This window comes from Eschrichtius robustus, chromosome 5 (genome assembly GCF_028021215.1).
Source record: "Eschrichtius robustus isolate mEscRob2 chromosome 5, mEscRob2.pri, whole genome shotgun sequence".
NCBI lineage: Eukaryota > Metazoa > Chordata > Mammalia > Artiodactyla > Eschrichtiidae > Eschrichtius > Eschrichtius robustus.
Genome location: NC_090828.1, coordinates 44,946,412 through 44,965,856, shown reverse-complemented (window position 1 = coordinate 44,965,856; position 19,445 = coordinate 44,946,412). Strand labels below are relative to the sequence as shown.

Genomic DNA, 19,445 nt, shown 5'->3' with positions numbered 1-19,445 from the left:
TTTATTGGAGTATAATTGCTTTACAATGTTGTGTTAGTTTCTGCTGTATAACAAAGTGAATCAGCTATATGTACATATATGCCCATATCCCCTTCCTCTTGTGTCTCCCTCCCACCCTGCCTATCCCACCCCTCTAGGTGGTTGCAAAGCACCAAGCTGAGCTCCCTGTGCTATGCAGCTGCTTCCCATTAGCTATCTATTTTACATTTGGTAGTGTATATATGTCAATGCTACTCTCTCACTTCGTCCCAGCTTACCCTTCCCCCTCCCCGTGTCCTCAAGTCCATTCTCTACGACTGCATCTTTATTCCTGTCCTGCCCCTACGTTCATCAGAACCACTTTTTTTTTTTTTTTTTTTTAGATTCCATATATATGTGTTAGCATATGGTATTTGTTTTTCTCTTTCTGACTTACTTCACTTTGTATGACAGACTCTAGGTCCATCCACCTCACTACAAATAACTCAGTTTCATTTCTTTTTATGGCTGAGTGATACTCCATTGTATATATGTGCCACATTTTCTTTATCCATTCGTCTGTTGATGGACACTTAGGTTGCTTCCATGTCCTGGCTATTGTAAATAGTGCTGCAATAAACATTGGGGGTGCATGTGTCTTTTTGAATTATGGTTTTCTCTGGGTATATGCCCAGTAGTGGGATTGCTGGGTCATATGGTAGTTCTATTTTTAGTTTTATAAGGAACCTCCATACTGTTCTCCATAGTGGCTGTATCAGTTTACATTCCCACCAACAGTGCAAGAGGGTTCCCTTTTCTCCACACCCTCTCCAGCATTTATTGTTTCTAGATTTTTTGATGATGGCCATTCTGACCTGTGTGAGGTGATACCTCATTGTAGTTTTGATTTGCTTTTCTCTAATGATTAATGATGTTGAGCATCCTTTCATGTGTTTTTTGGCAATCTGTATGTCTTCTTTGGAGAAATGTCTATTTAGGCCTTCTGCCCAGTTTTGGATTGGGTTGTTTGTTTTTTTGATATTGAGCTGCATGAGCTGCTTGTATATTTTGCAGATTAATCCTTTGTCAGTTGCTTCACCTGCAAATATTTTCTCCCATTCTGAAATGTAGCAATTTTAATGCTTGGTGAAGAGCCAAAAAACAAATATTTTTGGATGCATCAAAGTTTAACCTAATTTTATGACCTTTCAAAACTCAGTCATCCACTTCTTACCCAGTATTCTAGAGTGGTGGTTCTCAAACTATTTGTGATAAAGGAATAGCCATTTTTTCAGCAATCTGTTATGGGGAAATAATTTTAAAGCAACCAAATTTTTTTTTAAATTAATTAATTAATTTATTTTTGGCTGCATTGGTTCTTCGTTTCTGTGTGCGGGCTTCCTCTAGTTGTGGTGAGTGGGGGACACTCTTTGGGGGGGCCTCTCATTACGGTGGTTTCTCTTTGTAGAGGAGCACAGGCTCTGGGCATGCGGGCCTCAGAAGTTGTGGCACGTGAGCTCTAGAGCGCAGGCTCAGCAGTTGTGGCGCATGGGCTTAGTTGCTCCGCAGCACATGGGATCTTCCTGAATCAGGGCTCAAACCCGTGTTCCCTGCATTGGCAGGTAGACTCCTAACCACTGCGCCACCAGGGAAGTCCCTAAAGCAACCAAATTTTAAATTTTGAAATAATTTTAGACTTTCCATAAATTTGCAAAAATAGTACAGAGTGTTCTGGCTATCCTTCATACAGCTTTCCTGGATGTCAACCAGGAAATTAACATTGATACAATACTATTAGCTAATCTGCAGACTTCATTTTAAATTTTTCCAGTTTCTCACCAATGTCCTTTTCCTATTCCAGAATTCAATCCAATCCAGGATCCCACATTGCATCTAGTTATCATGTCTCTTTAGTCTCCTTTAATCTGTGACAGTCCTTTGTCTTTCATGATTTTCTTTCATGATTGTGATATTTTTGATGAGTCCAGGCCAGTTATTTTGTAGAATGTCCCTCAATTTATCTGATGTTTCTCACAGTTAAACTGAGGTTATGCATTTTGGCAAGAATACCATAGTCTTCACGCACTTTCCCAGTGCATCATTTCAGGGGGTACATGTTGATATACCTTATAACTGGCAATGTTAACTTTGGGTGCCTGATTAAAGTGGTGTCTGGCATATTTCTCCACTGTAAAGTTATTGTTCTTCCCTTTGTGATTAACAAGTATCTTGAGGTGAGACGCTTTGAGACTATGGAAATATTCTGTTTTGCATCGTACTTTTGCTCACCAATTTTAGGATCCACTGATGCAATAATAATTACTCTGGCATCTGCCTAATGGCGATTTTTTTAAAACTTTCCCTTCTTTATTAATTTATTAACTGGTATTTAACTGTAAGGAAGAGCTGTTTCTTTTAAATGTCTACTCTCAGTTTCTATAATCCTGTTGTCAACGATTTTGTGGACTATCACTGGTCCATGGGCCACACTAACCCTAGAGAAATAGAGAAACTCCCAAACTTTTGTTATCTACAGTGCATTTAGCAATAAGGGGAGAGAATTGCCAACTATGTCTCTCTCAGTTCTGGGAGGTTTTGAGGAAGGAATAAGGATTGTAAGGGGGAGAAATGAAGTCATTGCATTAATTTTTTTAAATACAGAATTTCACTCTAGTGTAGTACACAAAAAAGATGGAGAAGTGCTGCTGTAATATGGGCAAAAATAGGATGAGAGATTCATGTCTGACTGACTTTCTAAGCCACATTTCTTCCTTCTCCACTCTGTTCCTTCCACACTTTACTCTCATTACCCTATTCCTCAGGGACACGCATCTTCTCCCTTTCCTTCTACTGCCCATTCCACTCTCAATCATTCTACTTTTCCTCCAAGATTGTTACCACCTGCTTCACTCTCTGGACACTATTCTCTGGACACTATTCCTTTGTACCTAATACTTTTCTTCTTGCCTGTGACCAGGTGACTACTTTGTAAGTACATTATTTTTTTTTCAATTTTTCAATTTTATTTTATTTATTTTTTTATACAGCAGGTTCTTATTAGTCATCAATTTTATACACATCAGTGTATACATGTCAAGCCCAATCGCCGAATTCAGCACACCACCATCCGCCCCTCCCCGTGGCTTTCCCCCCTTGGTGTCCATACGTTTGTTCTCTACATCTGTGTCTCAACTTCTGCCCTGCAAACTGGTTCATTGGTACCATTTTTCTAGGTTCCACATACATGCGTTAATATACGATATTTGTTTTTCTCTTTCTGACTTACTTCACTCTGTATGACAGTCTCTAGATCCATCCACGTCTCAACAAGTGACCCAATTTCGTTCGTTTCTATGGCTGAGTAATATTCCATTGTATATATGTATCACATCTTCTTTATCCATTCATCTGTCGATGGGCATTTAACTTGCTTCCATGTCCTGGCTATTGTAAATAGTGCTGCAATAAACATTAGGGTGCGCATGTGTCTTTTTGAATTACGGTTTTCTCTGGGTATATGCCCAGTAGTGGGATTGCTGGGTCATATGGTAATTCTATTTTTAGTTTTTTAAGGAACCTCCATACTGTTCTCCATAGTGGCTGTATCAGTTTACATTCCCACCAACAGTGCAAGAGGGTTCCCTTTTCTCCACACCCTCTCCAGCATTTGTTGTTTGTAGATTTCCTGATGATGCCCATTCTAACTGGTGTGAGGTGATACCTCGTTGTAGTTTTGATTTGCATTTCTCTAATAATTAGTGATGTTGAGCAGCTTTTCATGTGCTTCTTGGCCATCTGTATGTCTTCTTTGGAGAAATGTCTATTTAGGTCTGCTGCCCATTTTTGGATTAGGTTGTTTGTTTCTTTAATATTGAGCTGCATGAGCTATTTATATATTTTGGAGATTAATCCTTTGTCGGTTGATTTGTTTGCAAATATTTTCTCCTATTCTGAGAGTTGTCTTTTCACCTTGTTTATGGTTTCCTTTGCTGTGCAAAAGCTTTGAAGTTTCATTAGGTCCCATTTGTTTATTTTTGTTTTAATTTCCATTACTCTGGGAGGTGAATCAAAAAAGATGTTGCTGTGATTTATGTCAAAGAGTGTTCTTCCTAAGTTTTCCTCTAAGAGTTTTATAGTGTCTGGTCTTACATTTAGGTCTCTAATCCATTTTGAGTTTATTTTTGTGTATGGTGTTAGGGAGTGTTCTAATTTCATTCTTTTGCATGTAGCTGTCCAGTTTTCCCAGCACCACTTATTGAAGAGACTGTCTTTTCTCCATTGTATATCCTTGCCTCCTTTGTCATAGATTAGTTGACCATAGGGGCGTGGGTTTATCTCTGGGCTTTCTATCTTGTTCCATTGATCTATGTTTCTGTTTTTGTGCCAGTACCATATTGTCTTGATTACTGTAGCTCTGTAGTATAGTCTGAAGTCAGGGAGTCTGATTCCTCCCACTCCGTTTTTTTCCCTCAAGACTGCTTTGGCTATTCGGGGTCTTTTGTGTCTCCATACAAATTTTAAGATTTTTTGTTCTAGTTCCATAAATAATGCCATTGGTAATTTGACAGGGATTACATTCAATCTGTAGATTGCTTTGGGTAGTATAGTCATTTTCACAATACTGATTCTTCCAATCCAAGAACATGGAATATCTCTCCATCTGTTGGTATCATCTTTAATTTCTTTCATCAGTGTCTTATAGTTTTCTACATACAGGTCTTTTGTCTCCCTAGGTAGGTTTATTCCTAGGTATTTTATTCTTTTTGTTGCAGTGGTAAATGGGAGTGTTTCCTTAATTTCTCTTTCAGATTTTTCATCATTAGTGTATAGGAATGCAAGAGATTTCTGTGCATTAATTTTGTATCCTGCAACTTTACCAAATTCATTGATTAGCTCTAGTAGTTTTCTGGTGGCATTTTTAGGATTCTCTATGTATAGTATCATGTCATCTGCAAACAGTGACAGTTTTACTTCTTCTTTTCCTATTTGTATTCCTTTTATTTCTTTTTATTCTCTGATTGCCATGGCTAGGACTTCCAAAACTACGTTGAATAATAGTGGTGAGAGTGGACATCCTTGTCTTCTTCCTGATCTTAGAGGAAATGCTTTCAGTTTTTCACCACTGAGAATGATGTTTGCTGTGGGTTTGTCATATATGGCCTTTATTATGTTGAGGTAGGTTCCCTCTAATGCCCACTTTCTGGAGAGTTATTATCATAAGTGGGTATTGAATTTTGTCAAAAACTTTTTCTGCATCTATTGACATGATCATATGGTTTTTATTCTTCAGTTTTTTAATATGGTGTATCACGTTGATTGATTTGCGTATATTGAAGAATCCTTGCATCCCTGGGATAAATCCCACTTGATCTTGGTGTATGATCCTTTTAATGTGTTGTTGGATTCTGTTTGGTAGTATTTTGTTGAGGATTTTTGCATCTATATTCATCAGTGATATTGGTCTGTAATTTTCTTTTTTTTAAAGTATCTCTGTCTGGTTTTGGTATCAGGGTGATGGTGGCCTCATAGAATGAGTTTGGGAGTGTTCTTTCCTCTGCAGTTTTTTGGAAGAGTTTGAGAAGGATGGGTGTTAGCTCTTCTCTAAATGTTTGATAGAATTCACCTGTGAAGCCATCTGGTCCTAGACTTTGGTTTGTTGGAAGATTTTTAATCACAGTTTCAATTTCATAACTTGTGATTGGTCTGTTCATATTTTCTATTTCTTCCTGGTTCAGTCTTGGGAGGTTATACCTTTCTAAGAATTTGTCCATTTCTTCCAGGTTGTCCATTTTATTGGCATAGAGTTGCTTGTAGTAGTCTCTTAGGATGCTTTGTATTTCTGCAGTGTCTGTTGTAACTTCTCCTTTTTCGTTTCTAATTTTATTGATTTGAGTCCTCTCCCGCTTTTTCTTGATGAGTCTGGCTAATGGTTTATCAATTTTGTTTATCTTCTCAAAGAACCAGCTTTTAGTTTTATTGATCTTTGCTACTGTTCTCTGTTTCTATTTCATTTATTTCTGCTCTGATCTTTATGATTTCTTTCCTTCTGCTAACTTTGGGTTTTGTTTGTTCTTCTTTCTCTAGTTCCTTTGGGTGTAAGGTTAGATTGTTTATTTGAGATTTTTCTTGTTTCTTGAGGTAGGCTTGTGTAGCTATAAACTTCCCTCTTAGAACTGCTTTTGCTGCATCCCATAGGTTTTGGATCTTCGTGTTTTCATTGTCATTTGTCTCTAGGTATTTTTTGATTTCCTCTTTGATTTCTTCAGTGATCTCTTGGTTATTTAGTAACGTATTGTTTAGCCTCCATGTGTTTGTGTTTTTTACCTTTTTTTCCCTGTAATTCATTTCTAATCTCATAGCGTTGTGGTCAGAAAAGATGCCTGATATGATTTCAATTTTCTTAAATTTACTGAGGCTTGATTTGTGACCCAAGATGTGATCTATCCTGGAGAATGTTCCATGTGCACTTGAGAAGAAAGTGTAATCTGCTGTTTTTGGATGGAATGTCCTATAAATGTCTATTAAACCTGTCTGGTCTATTGTGTCATTTAAAGCTTCTGTTTCCTTAATTATTTTCATTTTGGATGATCTGTCCATTGCTGTAAGTAAGGTGTTAAAGTCCCCCACTATTAATGTGTTGCTGTTGATTTCCTCTTTTATAGCTGTTAGCAGTTGCCTTATGTATTGAGGTGCTCCTATGTTGGGTGCATATATATTTATAATTGTTATATCTTCTTCTTGGATTGATCCCTTCATTCTGTAGTGTCCTTCCTTGTCTCTTGTAACATTCTTTATTTTAAAGTCTATTTTATCTGATATGAGTATTGCTACTCCAGCTTTCTTTTGATTTCCCCTTGCATGGAATATCTTTTTCCATCCCCTCACTTTCAGTCTGTATGTGTCCCTAGGTCTGAAGTGGGTCTCTTGTAGACAATATATATATGGGTCTTGGTTTTGTATCCTTTCAGCAAGCCTGTGTCTTTTGGTTGGAGCATTTAATCCATTCACGTTTAAGGTAATTATCGATATGTATGTTCCTATGACCATTTTCTTAATTGTTTTGGGTTTGTTTTTGTAGGTCCTTTTTTTCTCTTGTGTTTCCCACTTAGAGAAGTTCCTTTAGCATTTGTTATAGAGCTGGTTTGGTGGTGCTGATGTCTCTTAGCTTTTGTTTGTCTGTAAAGCTTTTGATTTCTCCATCAAATCTGAATGAGATCCTTACCAGGTAGAGTAATCTTGGTTGTAGGTTCTTCCCTTTCATCACTTTAAATATGTCATGCCACTCCCTTCTGGCTTGTAGAGTTTCTGCTGAGAAATCAGCTGTTAACCTTATGGGAGTTCCCTTGTATGTTATTTGTCATTTTTCCCTTGCTGCTTTCAATAATTTTTCTTTGTCTTTAATTTTTGCCAGTTTGATTACTATGTGTCTCGGCGTGTTTCTCCTTGGGTTTATCCTGTATGGGACTCTCTGTGCTTCCTGGACTTGGGTGGCTATTTCCTTTCCCATGTTAGGGAAGTTTCTGACTCTAATCTCTTCAAATATTTTCTCTGGTCCTTTCTCTCTCTCTTTTCCTTCTGGGACCCCTATAATGCGAATGTTGTTGCGTTTAATGTTGTCTGAGAGGTCTCTTAGGCTGTCTTCATTTCTTTTCATCCTTTTTTCTTTATTCTGTTCCGCAGCAGTGAATTCCACCATTCTGTCTTCCAGGTCACTTATCCGTTCTTCTGCCTCAGTTATTCTGCTATTGATTCCTTCTAGTGTAGTTTTCGTTTCAGTTATTGTATTGTTCATCTCTGTTTGTTTGTTCTTTAATTCTTCTAGGTCTTTGTTAAACATTTCTTGCATCTTCTCTATCTTTGCCTCGTTTTTCCGAGGTCCTGGATCATCTTCACTATCATTATTCTGAATTCTTTTTCTGGAAGGTTGCCTATCTCCACTTCATTTAGTTGTTTCTCTGGGGTTTTATCTTGTTCCTTCATCTGGTATATAGCCCTCTGCCTTTTCATCTTGTCTGTCTTTCTGTGAATGTGGTTTTAGTTCCACAGGCTGCAGGATTGTAGTTCTTCTTGCTTCTGCTGTCTGTGCTCTCTCCTTTCTAATTTTTCAGTAAGTCCCGGCCTTCCTGGGCGAGGAGGGGCGATGACCTGCATCGCGCCTCCTTCTCGGACTACTTTTCTTTGTTGCTGGAGTTTCGGGGGAGGGGAGGGAGAAGGCGGAAAAGTTGGACGTTGGGGCAGTCAAGGCCTGTGAAGACCCAGGAGAGGGGCTGCAGAGAGTGTTCAGGCCTCCGGGTCCCGCCCTGCTGTCCCAGCCACCGCCGCCGCCGCCTGGGGCCTGGGGCCTGGGCGGTGCTTGCTCTGCTCCTGCGCCGTGAGCTCTCGGGAGCCGACCAGTACATAATTTTTATTATGGAAAATTTCAATCAGAAAAAGAATGACAGAGTAGCATAATGAACTCAAATATTCTCATGACCTAGCTTCAGCAGTTATCAACTCATGGCCAATCTTATTTATATATTCCCTCACTTCCCCTATATTACTTTTGAAGCAAATCTCAGGCATCATATAATTTTACCTGTAAATATTTCAGTATGTACCTATAGCATTTTTATATGATTAAGAGCAGCAGCAGAAGAAAACTCACTAAGATTAATGGTTCTCTCACACTAAGATTAACGGTTCTCTCTCTCTGTACTACCATGTTCAAATAAAATATTAAAAATAAGATTTAGTGATAAGATTGTATATTTTGGGTCTTTCTAGAAGATGAACCATACTTGTTAATCTTTGGCAAGTGGACTGCCAAAGGGAGAATTGGCTTTTGCTCTGTTTACCCACTCCCAGAATGTTAAAATGCGATTTTTAAAAGGAAATCATTTTTCTTTTACTCTCCCTTAGTATATAGTACAGTAGAAGTTTTGTAAAATTTGTACTTATTTTAAGAAATGACAGATATCTCACAATGCATAAAATTCAATATATATCATGCTATACAAGAGAAGTTTTGATTTATCAACTCTATTTCAAAATATTGAAATAAAAATATGTTGAAACAAAAGTTGAAGGTTAATGAAATTGTGGAGTTTCCTATTACCATTTAGGTATTCATTTGCATAATCAGTAATCTAACATTCCGTTTAAAAAGTAAAATTTTTTCTCTTTTCTTCTCCCTGATACCACAACCTAATTCTCTGTTTTATCTGTTCAATAACATTCTGGGGTAACTCTATTATCTGTTTTCTCCAATAATGTCCTATTTTACTCCCAGAGATACGAATGAAATGTTTCTTAATATGCAAGAATTCAAAACCTATTACCTTGAGTAACATGGCAAATGAAGTAAGTTAAAGATAATGCATGTTTCTCCTATTTCTAGGATATCTGTTTAAGAGCAGGCTATGCGTTAACCCTTTTTGCCTTCAATAGTCGCTTTCAACAATACTTAATATTGGAAAGTGGAATAATGACCATATCAACTTTTGAACCTTTTCTTGAATCAACATTTGAAACTGAGAAGGCAATGGCAGCTTTTCAGGTATAAAATTGAAGGTTAAAACTTCAAATCAATATGTCTTTTTAGTGAACACTGAAAAATTAGAAAAAACTTTGGATCTGGAAAAATGTTTACGCTTTTGTAAAATTCACAGTATTTTTTACACCAGTCCCTTCCTCACCTCATAAAAACTCCATTATCTATGAGGATTTCTTAATTTATATAGAATTTTACAAGTCACAAGGCACTTTTGTCTTTATATCTCATCTGATGCTTATAACAACCCTATCAGATTGATAGAAATATAGTATTATTTTCATCACCCCTGTTTTACAAGGAAATAGGTAGAGAAACATGGTAGTGTCCAAGACAAGTTTTCTAACTGCAGATCTTTAGCTGATCACCTAATTCTTCAACCGTGTAGACAACCTTATGTATCTGGATTCTTCTTGGTCTTATTCTTCTTTTTCTATCCTATGACCTTTAGAAGTATTTTCTATGAACCCATACTTCAACAATGCAAAAGTTGCAGACATCGTAGAAAGAATAATATGGCCTACGATGGTCACTGCAGTGATCAGATAGGGATATGTACTCTAGGTCCTCCCCACACAGCTCGCTTCTCATTGAATCATACCAAATTACCCCTCTTACTTTTCCAAGAAGTATCCCCTCAGAAATAAAAGGTTAATTACAGAAGCTGAGTAGAAAATGTTCAATGATTCTATGCCTCTTTTTTGTTTTTAGATTATTATATTAGCTAAAGTCATTATAGATGTGGACCACATTACTTTGACTGCAAGAGGTGTTACTATTTTAGTTGATAGTCTATATTCAGTTCATTCCACTACTATTGTCTTGACAGGTAAGAAATAACTAGAAGCTAATCATATTCACCTAAAACTATTTACCAAAAATTTTTTTGGTAATCTGAGCAATAATGAAGTAATAAGCCTGATATTCTGTCACACAGTTTGAAGAATGAACTCATATAAGTCTACATGGAACTCCAGAGTTAAGCCTACATGGAACAATGAAAGTCTACTCTGCACCCCAAATAGAACCTTTCTGATTTCCTAATTACTTTTTTGAACCCCTAATTATTTTTTCCAGAATGTAAGATGAGAATTCAACTATGAGCTACCAACAACAAAATTTATACACTGATTTATAATAATACTGACAGACTTATACTGATAACCTCTGTCTGGTTTCCTTTTGACTAATTGTGCATATTTGTCTAATATTTAAGAGTTCTCTATGTTGCTATGCAATATAGGAAAGCAAAATGGCCCAACAGAGTTCTTGACGTAGTGCTAATTGTGTGACTATATCTATCTAGACCTAACTCTCCAGATGAATACATTAGTTCTCTTGATCTGTCATGCTCAATACAACATAAAACAGTATCAAAATGACAGCCATATGGAGTGACAACTACCAAAAAATAAAGTATTTGTTTTTTTAACTGAAATGGATTACTGAACACAGTGAAGGAATCTCCACTTGCTGCCATAAAATTACATTTTTACGGAGTGTATTTACTTGGCATGGAAGGTAAATTCAAGCAAACAAAAAGTTTCTGATGAAAACTATCTAGGAAAAATACATGTTTAAAAGAAGTTATTAAATATATTTTTATCTAAATAACATTCTTAATTCAATGTCATAGTAATTCTATGACTCTGAAAAACAATTGTAGTGGGTTTCAGTTTTACTCCACAAACTCTTCTGTGCAAGAAATGCCATATTATTCTAGCTTTCAAATATTAATTTTCCCAGGCTGGTAGAAACAATCTCAAAAATTATTGGGCTTTCTCTGCACTCCACCATTGGAGTCATATTCATCTCCAGAGCTATATGCATGTCTGGGGTATCTCAAGCAAAGCCAGATATTCAGGCCTCAGGTATAATGTAAAATAAATGACATGCTCAAGTCCAAGTTGATATGGTTTCCAGAAGAGGTTCCAAAAGCATAAAATTTTGCAGAGACTGAGATTTCTGTTGCCAAGTGTCCAGTTTTCTACATACACCACTTAGCCATTCTTCACTCAGAGCTCCTGCTATCTCTGTTTTAGTCTTAGATTCTCTGCCCTTCCCCATTGGTTCCCCATTTCTTACTCCGTATCTTTAAAGACTCCTCTGTCCCTTCCCCCTAGCATAATGCCTTCTATAAACTCAGGCTTTTGAAAATATAAGCCTGAAAGAAAGGTTATCTTTAGACAATTTTTGCTCTAGGCCATACAACCCAGCCCTCCTCATCCTGAGGCAATAAATACAAAGGGCTTCCTGGCTAATAATGGAGGCTGGAAAAAAATACAAGGAGAACAAAAACTCAGTTAATACCTCAATAAAGTATCCACCCACAAATGTAAAAATACATTTATATCTTAAAATTTGTGTTACACCTATTCCAACACAGCAACAATATTGTGAAAGAATATCACACGAAAGCTCTAAAAATAAAACACGAATTCAAATGAAACAATCTTACGTTCGTAGCTGCACATTTATTTAATTACTAGATCACTTTATTACTTCAATCTCAAAACATTTCTTTTTATGGCAAGAACTTCAATGATCATAAACTTCAATAAGCAATACATTACCTGGTTTTACAATACCATTAAGCTCTTAACTCAAAGCCATCTGAATTGCAAAAAGGACATTAAATTTTCTTACAGTAGTTCAAACATTATGTTCATAGTCATTAAAACAAACCATAAAAGCTCAAAACAAAATATATTCTGAAGCCAAGAGGAAGAAAACCTCTGATTTTTCAAAATTCCCCACTCTTAAATAAACCTATTTAACTTTTACTGTTTGTGACAGAAAACCAAACCATAATTTTGGGGAAAGTTTATTCTACATTTAACACACATGCTTTTTCTCAGCAGGTCTTCATTAATAAAGATGTCTCGTGACTGAAACCTTTTTAAAGATTTTTTTGATGTGGACCATTTTTAAAGTCTTTATCGAATTTGTTACAATATTGCTTCTGTTTTATGTTTTGGTTTTTTGGCCGCAAGGCATGTGGGATCTTAGCTCCCCGACCAGGGATCTAACCCGCACCCCGTGCATTGGAAGGTGAAGTCTTAACCACTGGACCGCCGGGGAAGTCCCTCAAACCTTTTTTAATACTTTAATGTATGCAAGTGAATGAAAGCACAGTATATCAGTTTATACCAATTAAATAACACAGGCATTTTTTTTCTTGTTGTTTAATTTATAGGGAATTTAATAGCTACCCTGGCTCATTCTAGAGCTGGTATTCCAGAAGCATTTACCACATTAGGGACAATCCAACGGCTCTGCTATCATTTGTACTCAAGGCAAGAAGAGGTAAAAAAAAAAAAAAAAAAAAATTAATTAATTCGAAAATAGAATATTCTAAAATATAATTTGCCTCTCTCTCACTTCTGCAGGCTAATTTCTCCACAGGTTGAGTCTCATATAATAGTTCATATTACTAACTCAAAATCTGATGATTTTTCTAATACTACATTTGCCATTCACAATTCTGGTTTCCACAAAATGTGCACATTCATTTTAACTTCAATCTTTAAGATTCAGTCTACAAATATGTACATGGATGATACAGAAATTTATAATTATTTATAAAATATTTTATATTTTATAATTAAAATCATTGTCATTTCTATGATTATTTGTAGTGAATGAAAGTGGAACCATTGGAAAATTTTCCTTACCTGCCAAACAGGGTTAGAGTGAGGGTACCTGAAGACGAGGCTGGCCATAGTAGTGTTTTGCCTCAGTGTTTCCTTTGCTTTTCCCACAGGGTCTAAGGCAGTATTTCTCCAACTTTAGGGTACAACAGAATCACCTGGAGGACTTGTTACACCATAGACTGCTGGGCTCCATTCACAAAGTTTCTGATCTAATACATCTGGTGTAGGCCCTAGAATTTTCATTTTTAACAAGTTCCCAGAAGCTGAGGCTGCTGGTCCAGAACCACTGTTCAAGGTGTGGAAGGTTTTTGGGCATATACAGCAGTCAGATGCCAGTGTAAAGACCACTATGTCAACCTTCTGATACCCTGCATGGGCCTGGTTTATGTTCATTTCTTTGACATTTCTTATGCCACCATGAACAGATTCTCCTAAGAACTTCCCAGGAATATACTTTTATTAATTATACGAACAACCTAATTACTTCAGAGTCAAATGCAGAGGGTATTTCCTTCAAAGAAATAATTACTTTTTCTGGAGTCCCATGGCCTGATACTTGTGCTTGTTTCTTTGGTTTTGCCGTGGAAAATTGAGTTGCTTCCCTGAGCGGCTTATTTTTAACTTACTTTTATGCTATACTCTCTTACTTGGTTTCCTATATTACAATCACCTGTGCAGTTTTGAAAAGTCCCAATGTTCAGTTCTATGCACCCCAAAGTAATTAAATCAGTTTCTAGGGGATGGAATACAGACATGATTTTCATAGTTATCCAGGTGATTCCAATGCACAATGAAGACTGAGACCTACTGTCTTAGTTCAAACTCAAAGGTTCTTTTTTTTTTTTTTTTAAATTAATTAATTAATTTTTGGCTGTGTTGGGTCTTCGTTTCTGTGCGAGGGCTTTCTCTAGTTGCGGCAAGTGGGGGCCACTCTTCATCGCGGTGCGCGGGCCTCTCACTATCGCGGCCTCTCTTGTTGCGGAGCACAGGCTCCAGACGCGCAGGCTCAGTAGTCGTGGCTCACGGGCCCAGTTGCTCCGCGGCATGTGGGACCTTCCCAGACCAGGGCTCGAACCCGTGTCCCCTGCATTAGCAGGCAGACTCTCAACCACTGGCCACCAGGGAAGCCCTCAAACTCAAAGGTTCTTACTTGGGCTGCCCATTAGAATCACCTGTGGCACTTTAAAAACAATACACAATGCCAGATTCTACTAAGAGGGTCTGTATTTAGTTGGTGGGCTTTTTTTTTTTTTAATCTCCTGGTGATTCTAAAATGCAGTCAGGACTGAGAACAACTACCAGAAATCAATGGCAATTGACAGCCTTCCCTAAAAACATTGCTGGTATGCTTCCTTCTATGGAGTGCCATCAGTTGACATACATATTTGCTATACATAGCTACAGAGACTTTCCTATGAAATGTTTAATGAGAGCACTGGGTTAGATATTTTAAGAACAAAGCTCAATGGTTAAGGAGAAATTGTTTCCTCTTCATTTAGGTTCGCACGGCTTGCTCCAGTGCTCTTGGCTACTTAACTTACAATGCAAATGCTTTCCGAATCTTATTAAAGGAATGCAGGAATAAGCCTAATCAGTTCCTTCGTATAACAAAGAGTATCAGCAGAGATGCAAGTATAAACCCAGCATTTTTAAAGGAATTTCAAATGCAACAAAGAGTGGGACTTCCTTCCTTAAGGTATTGTTTCTATATTTGAAGTTGCAGTACTAAAATTACTGAGAGGAATTTTTAAGGAAGTTTGAGGAAGATCAAACATGGGCAACTGTCCTTGTTATGAATCTATGCATTGTAAAACAAAGGATAAATTTCATTCTAAATGTCCATTGCCAAAGCCTGTTTTAATTCCGAGTTAGCAACAGAATTGTAAGTGCAGACAAGAATACAACCTGATCTTGGGGATCCTGTCTGGCTAGGATTATTCATCTGCCTTTCAGAAAAGTTTCTGGAAGACTGGTTGCCTCCAAGTCTGATCCAGGAAGCCATTTTTTTTGTAGACTGGGGTACATTTGAGAGCTCTGAGGCAACCAGGAATGCCACTATGACCTTGGCATCAAGTGGGACTCTTAGACTTAATCCAAAGCTAGGCCAAATTCCCAGGGCAGAAACAGGGCTAAATCAAACCCTGTGGTTCAAGTTATGGCAAAGTTTGCCAGGCATTTATTCAGACGATTTTGCCGCAGTGTTGTAGTTCTATCATGAACTTAAGTTTCTGAAAAAAGACAGAAGAGGAGAATCTCCTTACAATGGACATATTTTCTCTTCTTCTGTAATTGTAGCTGAATTACAAGTCTCTGCAAATAGTGCTATTTACATATCGGAAACAGAACTACTCAAGATATATTATTAACTCTACAATAATAGAAGAGAATAGGACCCAACAGCGTATCATGGTTCTATAAGTCAATTTTAAATATAGAGAAAAATGAGTGTATCTTCAGTCACTTTAATTTGAATTCTTTGAAAAACTGAAAACCCCAAACTGATTATCTAATTTTATATAATAAGCCAGGGAAAACTAAATTACAATTGCTTTAATTGACAGTGTTAAAAGTAGTATTTACTGGTTCAAAAAATTAATTTAGTTTAAATAATGGAAGTATTATTTTACACAGTCACTCCCACAGCTAGCCCATACGGCAACTTTTTGGGAATTAGAAAAAGATGCCCCTTCCTCAGTACACTTTACTGCCATCCCCTGGAAAATGGTTGTAGTAACCATACAAATATACAATGACTGTAAGGTGAATGGCACCCTCTGGAGTTGTGAACACTCAACTTTCAGGATTGTAAGCAGTAACAAGTGGTCAGTAAACTTATAGGAATGGCTACCAAGTGAGGTGGAACTGGTAAGCAAATAACAATTACTCCCATAACTAATAATAATTCTATGCACTCTCCTTAGAGCATTTACATAGACTATTCCCTTTAATTTTCATAACAATCCTGTAAAGGAATTTGATTTAAATGAAACTATGGGAAATGCACTAAAAGATTAAGAAGTTCCACAAAATATTCCTTGATTCCACTACTGGAAACATAAAGTACATTGATTTTGGTTGGGATCACAACAGCATTGTTTTGGAGTATATTCCACTTCTCTATTCCCACACCCCTATTCAGCCCCAAGAATGGCAGATTAGAAGAGTCTTTGGATGTATAAATTTTGAAGCATGTAGAGCCATAATTTTACTGTTAACTGACCCTGCATGAAAGTACTCTGAGCCTAACAGTAGGTAGTTTCACGTGACCCTATAGCCATGAAGCTGACATATTGAATAGATCGGGGCCTGTGCCTCATTAAAGTTGACAACAGCAAATGTTCCTCATCAAATTAACCAGGAACACATTTGTGATAAGCAGTTTTAATATTTTAACTTTAATCAAGACTTACATTTTATTACCAGGGAAATTGTGTAACACCATATTTATATGTTACATGTACAGGATGATGATTAAAATAATACTTCTTTTAAAGCCACACACATCATATTAACTTAGGTATACCTTGTTATTCTTTGGCTTGAAACATTTCATAGGTATTACATTGGTTTGAAAATAAAGTTTAAATTTTCTCTTATTCTTAATATATAAAATGACCTGATCTTTATTCTCCAACCTTATCTCCCATCATGTCTCCAGATACCTTTAATTCCAATCACACCAGACTACTTAGTGCCCTTTGAACTTGCCATGCTGTTTTATAGTACTGTAATTTTTCATATCCTATTCCCTTTATCTGGAATACCCGCCCCCCACCTCATCCATTTAAAGACCTATTTTCTTCAGAACCTAACTGAAGTGTCTCTTCTTCCATGGAGCTTTCCCCGATCACTTAAGGCAGATTTACTCTTCCAAATGTTTTGGGTGATAAGCGAGTCAATGAGTGACAGAATATAAAACACCTACAGGTAACATGCATAGTTAGTACAGGTAACGTATAAATTAGACCATTAGGCACTGAACATGGTACCTGGGTGTACTAAGTCTTTATATATATATCTAGTTTTTGTGATAAAAATGTTTTCCTTTTAGTCTGGAGAAAAATGGAGGACCATCCATAATTCCTGTCTTTAAAAAAGGTAATTGATTTTTCTTTTATACTTTCTAGCCCTGACACTTTATAATTGTTCATTTCTTAGAATTCAAAATGTAGGGACTACCAAAAAAAGTTTACCTGTAAACTTATGCTTTTCTAATTCTATATACCTAAAATATCTTCCCATTTACAAGCCCATGTTAATCATTTCTTTTAAGGCTTCCCTACTAATATCACTTGACAGAAATCACTCTCTTTGCTTTTTCCCACAAGCCATGCATAGAAGTCATTATTGAAACAACATGTAAATATGACTTTAATTACGATCTTGCTATTATTCTGTTTCATGTACAACTTGTCTATCTTATAAGTTCTTAGGGCAGAGACCACACTGTTTCCACTGATACTATGTACAGTTTTATTCAAAGTTGGCAGATGATGGCTGAGTGGCCTAGGCCTGCGAGATCAGAGTCTAGATCTTATAATGTTACTCATCAATTCCTATCAGACATGTAATAGGGAAAATAAATTACTTACTAGTTTTATGTATATGCTTAGTGCTTGTTCATGTGTGCGTAGTGTAGGACCAAAATCAGTCTTACTTCGTATATTACCTTACTGTCAAAAGCAAAAATAGAACCTTCTGAAATCAAGATCACTTTGCTGGAGTCACAAATGGAAAGAGAGAGAATAAGAAAAGAAAAGGAGAAGAAAGAACTTCATTTATTCAGGGAGATATGAGGGAAGCTAAGTATGTGTGGGAGGCTATTATTTCTGAATATCATGGGTAGAAGAGCGTCTGGTTTTTGTATAGCTTCTTTAGTGTAAGAGTAATTTACATAATAGAATAAAGCCAGTTCCATTATTCCTTCACTTTAATATTGGTTTCTGAATAACAATATGTATACCAGTAACGGTCTGATAAAGTTTTCACAGGTTTGTGGTAACATAAGAAAAAATAAGGACAATCAAATTTCTGATAAAGTTAATTTCATTCAAGTAAAGTCCTCCATTTTGATATAATGCCTTTTACACTTTCTATTGACATTAAAATATCCCTTCTTTTACAAAACGATGTTTAAAGTAGCTGGCATTTGTTCTTTCACTAGTGCTAACTTGGCATAATAAAAAGTTGGCAACCATACATTGATCCCCACAAATTTTTGCACTCTGGCATCTAAAAGTCTGGAAGCTATTGATCTGTTCTCTTAGTATGTTTTAGTGATGTGAAGAAAACAGAAATATATAGAACTGAATGCAATGAGACTATACCTAGGGATCTTAGGCTTAAGAAAGAGACACTTAATTGTGGCTCTCTAATTTTTAGGGAAAGAGCACCGAAGAAAATTAAAACCCAAAATTCAACCAAGAGATTCTTTGACTTTTATACCTCCTGTAACTAACTTCACGGGACTCTTCAAAACAAAAAAGGCCACTGTTTCTCACAATATTTTTTCCTTTTCATCTGCAATTTCATCAGATATCACAACTGTATCAAGACCAAGAATAGTGCTGTTGAGCCAACTTGGGAAACATGTACAGAAAGCTAATCCGGAGCCTGCAGAAGGCTAATTAAAAACACTTTAGTGTAAAAGGATTCCTGAGCAATCTTTTAAAATTTTTTATTTTTAATTGTGGTAAAATATATATAACTGAGTAATCTTTTTGAATGGAAGTTCTTGATATTGATGATACTTAACAAATTTTCCTTAGCATGTCTACTGGAACTTAACATCAGGTCAGAATTATGGTTTCAAAAAGTAATTAGAATTTTCTATAATAGAATGCCTGCACTTAAAACTATTAAGATATAGCAACTGACACAAGTGGCACAATTAGTGTATATATCAAGTGTTTGTTAGAAACATTTTAAAATTGGTATGCTGGGCTAAAAAGACCTGATTCAAAGTAGCCTACATGTTAACACTCACTGTACAACCTTAAGATATTTAATGATAAATACTACAGGTACACGAGTCTTCTAAAATCTGAAATGTATACTTTTAAAAACATTTTACTAAAAAAAAATCTGAAATCCTTTCCCATCAAGCACAAAAGTATGGCTAAAAAGTGTGGCCACCACTGTTGACCATTCTCCATACGTACAGAGTATCTTTGGTTTGCAGCTGGAATAGATGACATTCTTTGTGGCTTAGAATCATGTGATGTCTTTGCCCAACGAGTACTGTTTCCAGTAGGTGCAAGTTTTGATGTATGTCTGCTTCTCATATTTTTACAGCAGCAAATGGA

The 19,445-nt window shown here is 36.5% G+C and overlaps 1 protein-coding gene across 1 annotated transcript in view; it reads left to right on the top strand.

Moving 5' to 3' along the window:
• Positions 1–18,767, top strand: part of ANKAR (ankyrin and armadillo repeat containing) — a 70,483-nt gene extending 51,716 nt beyond the window's left edge. The window contains exons 18-23 of the mRNA XM_068544794.1: positions 9,335–9,493; positions 10,199–10,316; positions 12,684–12,793; positions 14,640–14,836; positions 17,192–17,238; positions 18,523–18,767. Of these exons, the coding sequence (XP_068400895.1) occupies positions 9,335–9,493; positions 10,199–10,316; positions 12,684–12,793; positions 14,640–14,836; positions 17,192–17,238; positions 18,523–18,767 (876 nt within the window). The remainder of the gene's footprint in view (positions 1–9,334; positions 9,494–10,198; positions 10,317–12,683; positions 12,794–14,639; positions 14,837–17,191; positions 17,239–18,522) is intronic.
• Positions 18,768–19,445: the final 678 nt, after the last annotated feature.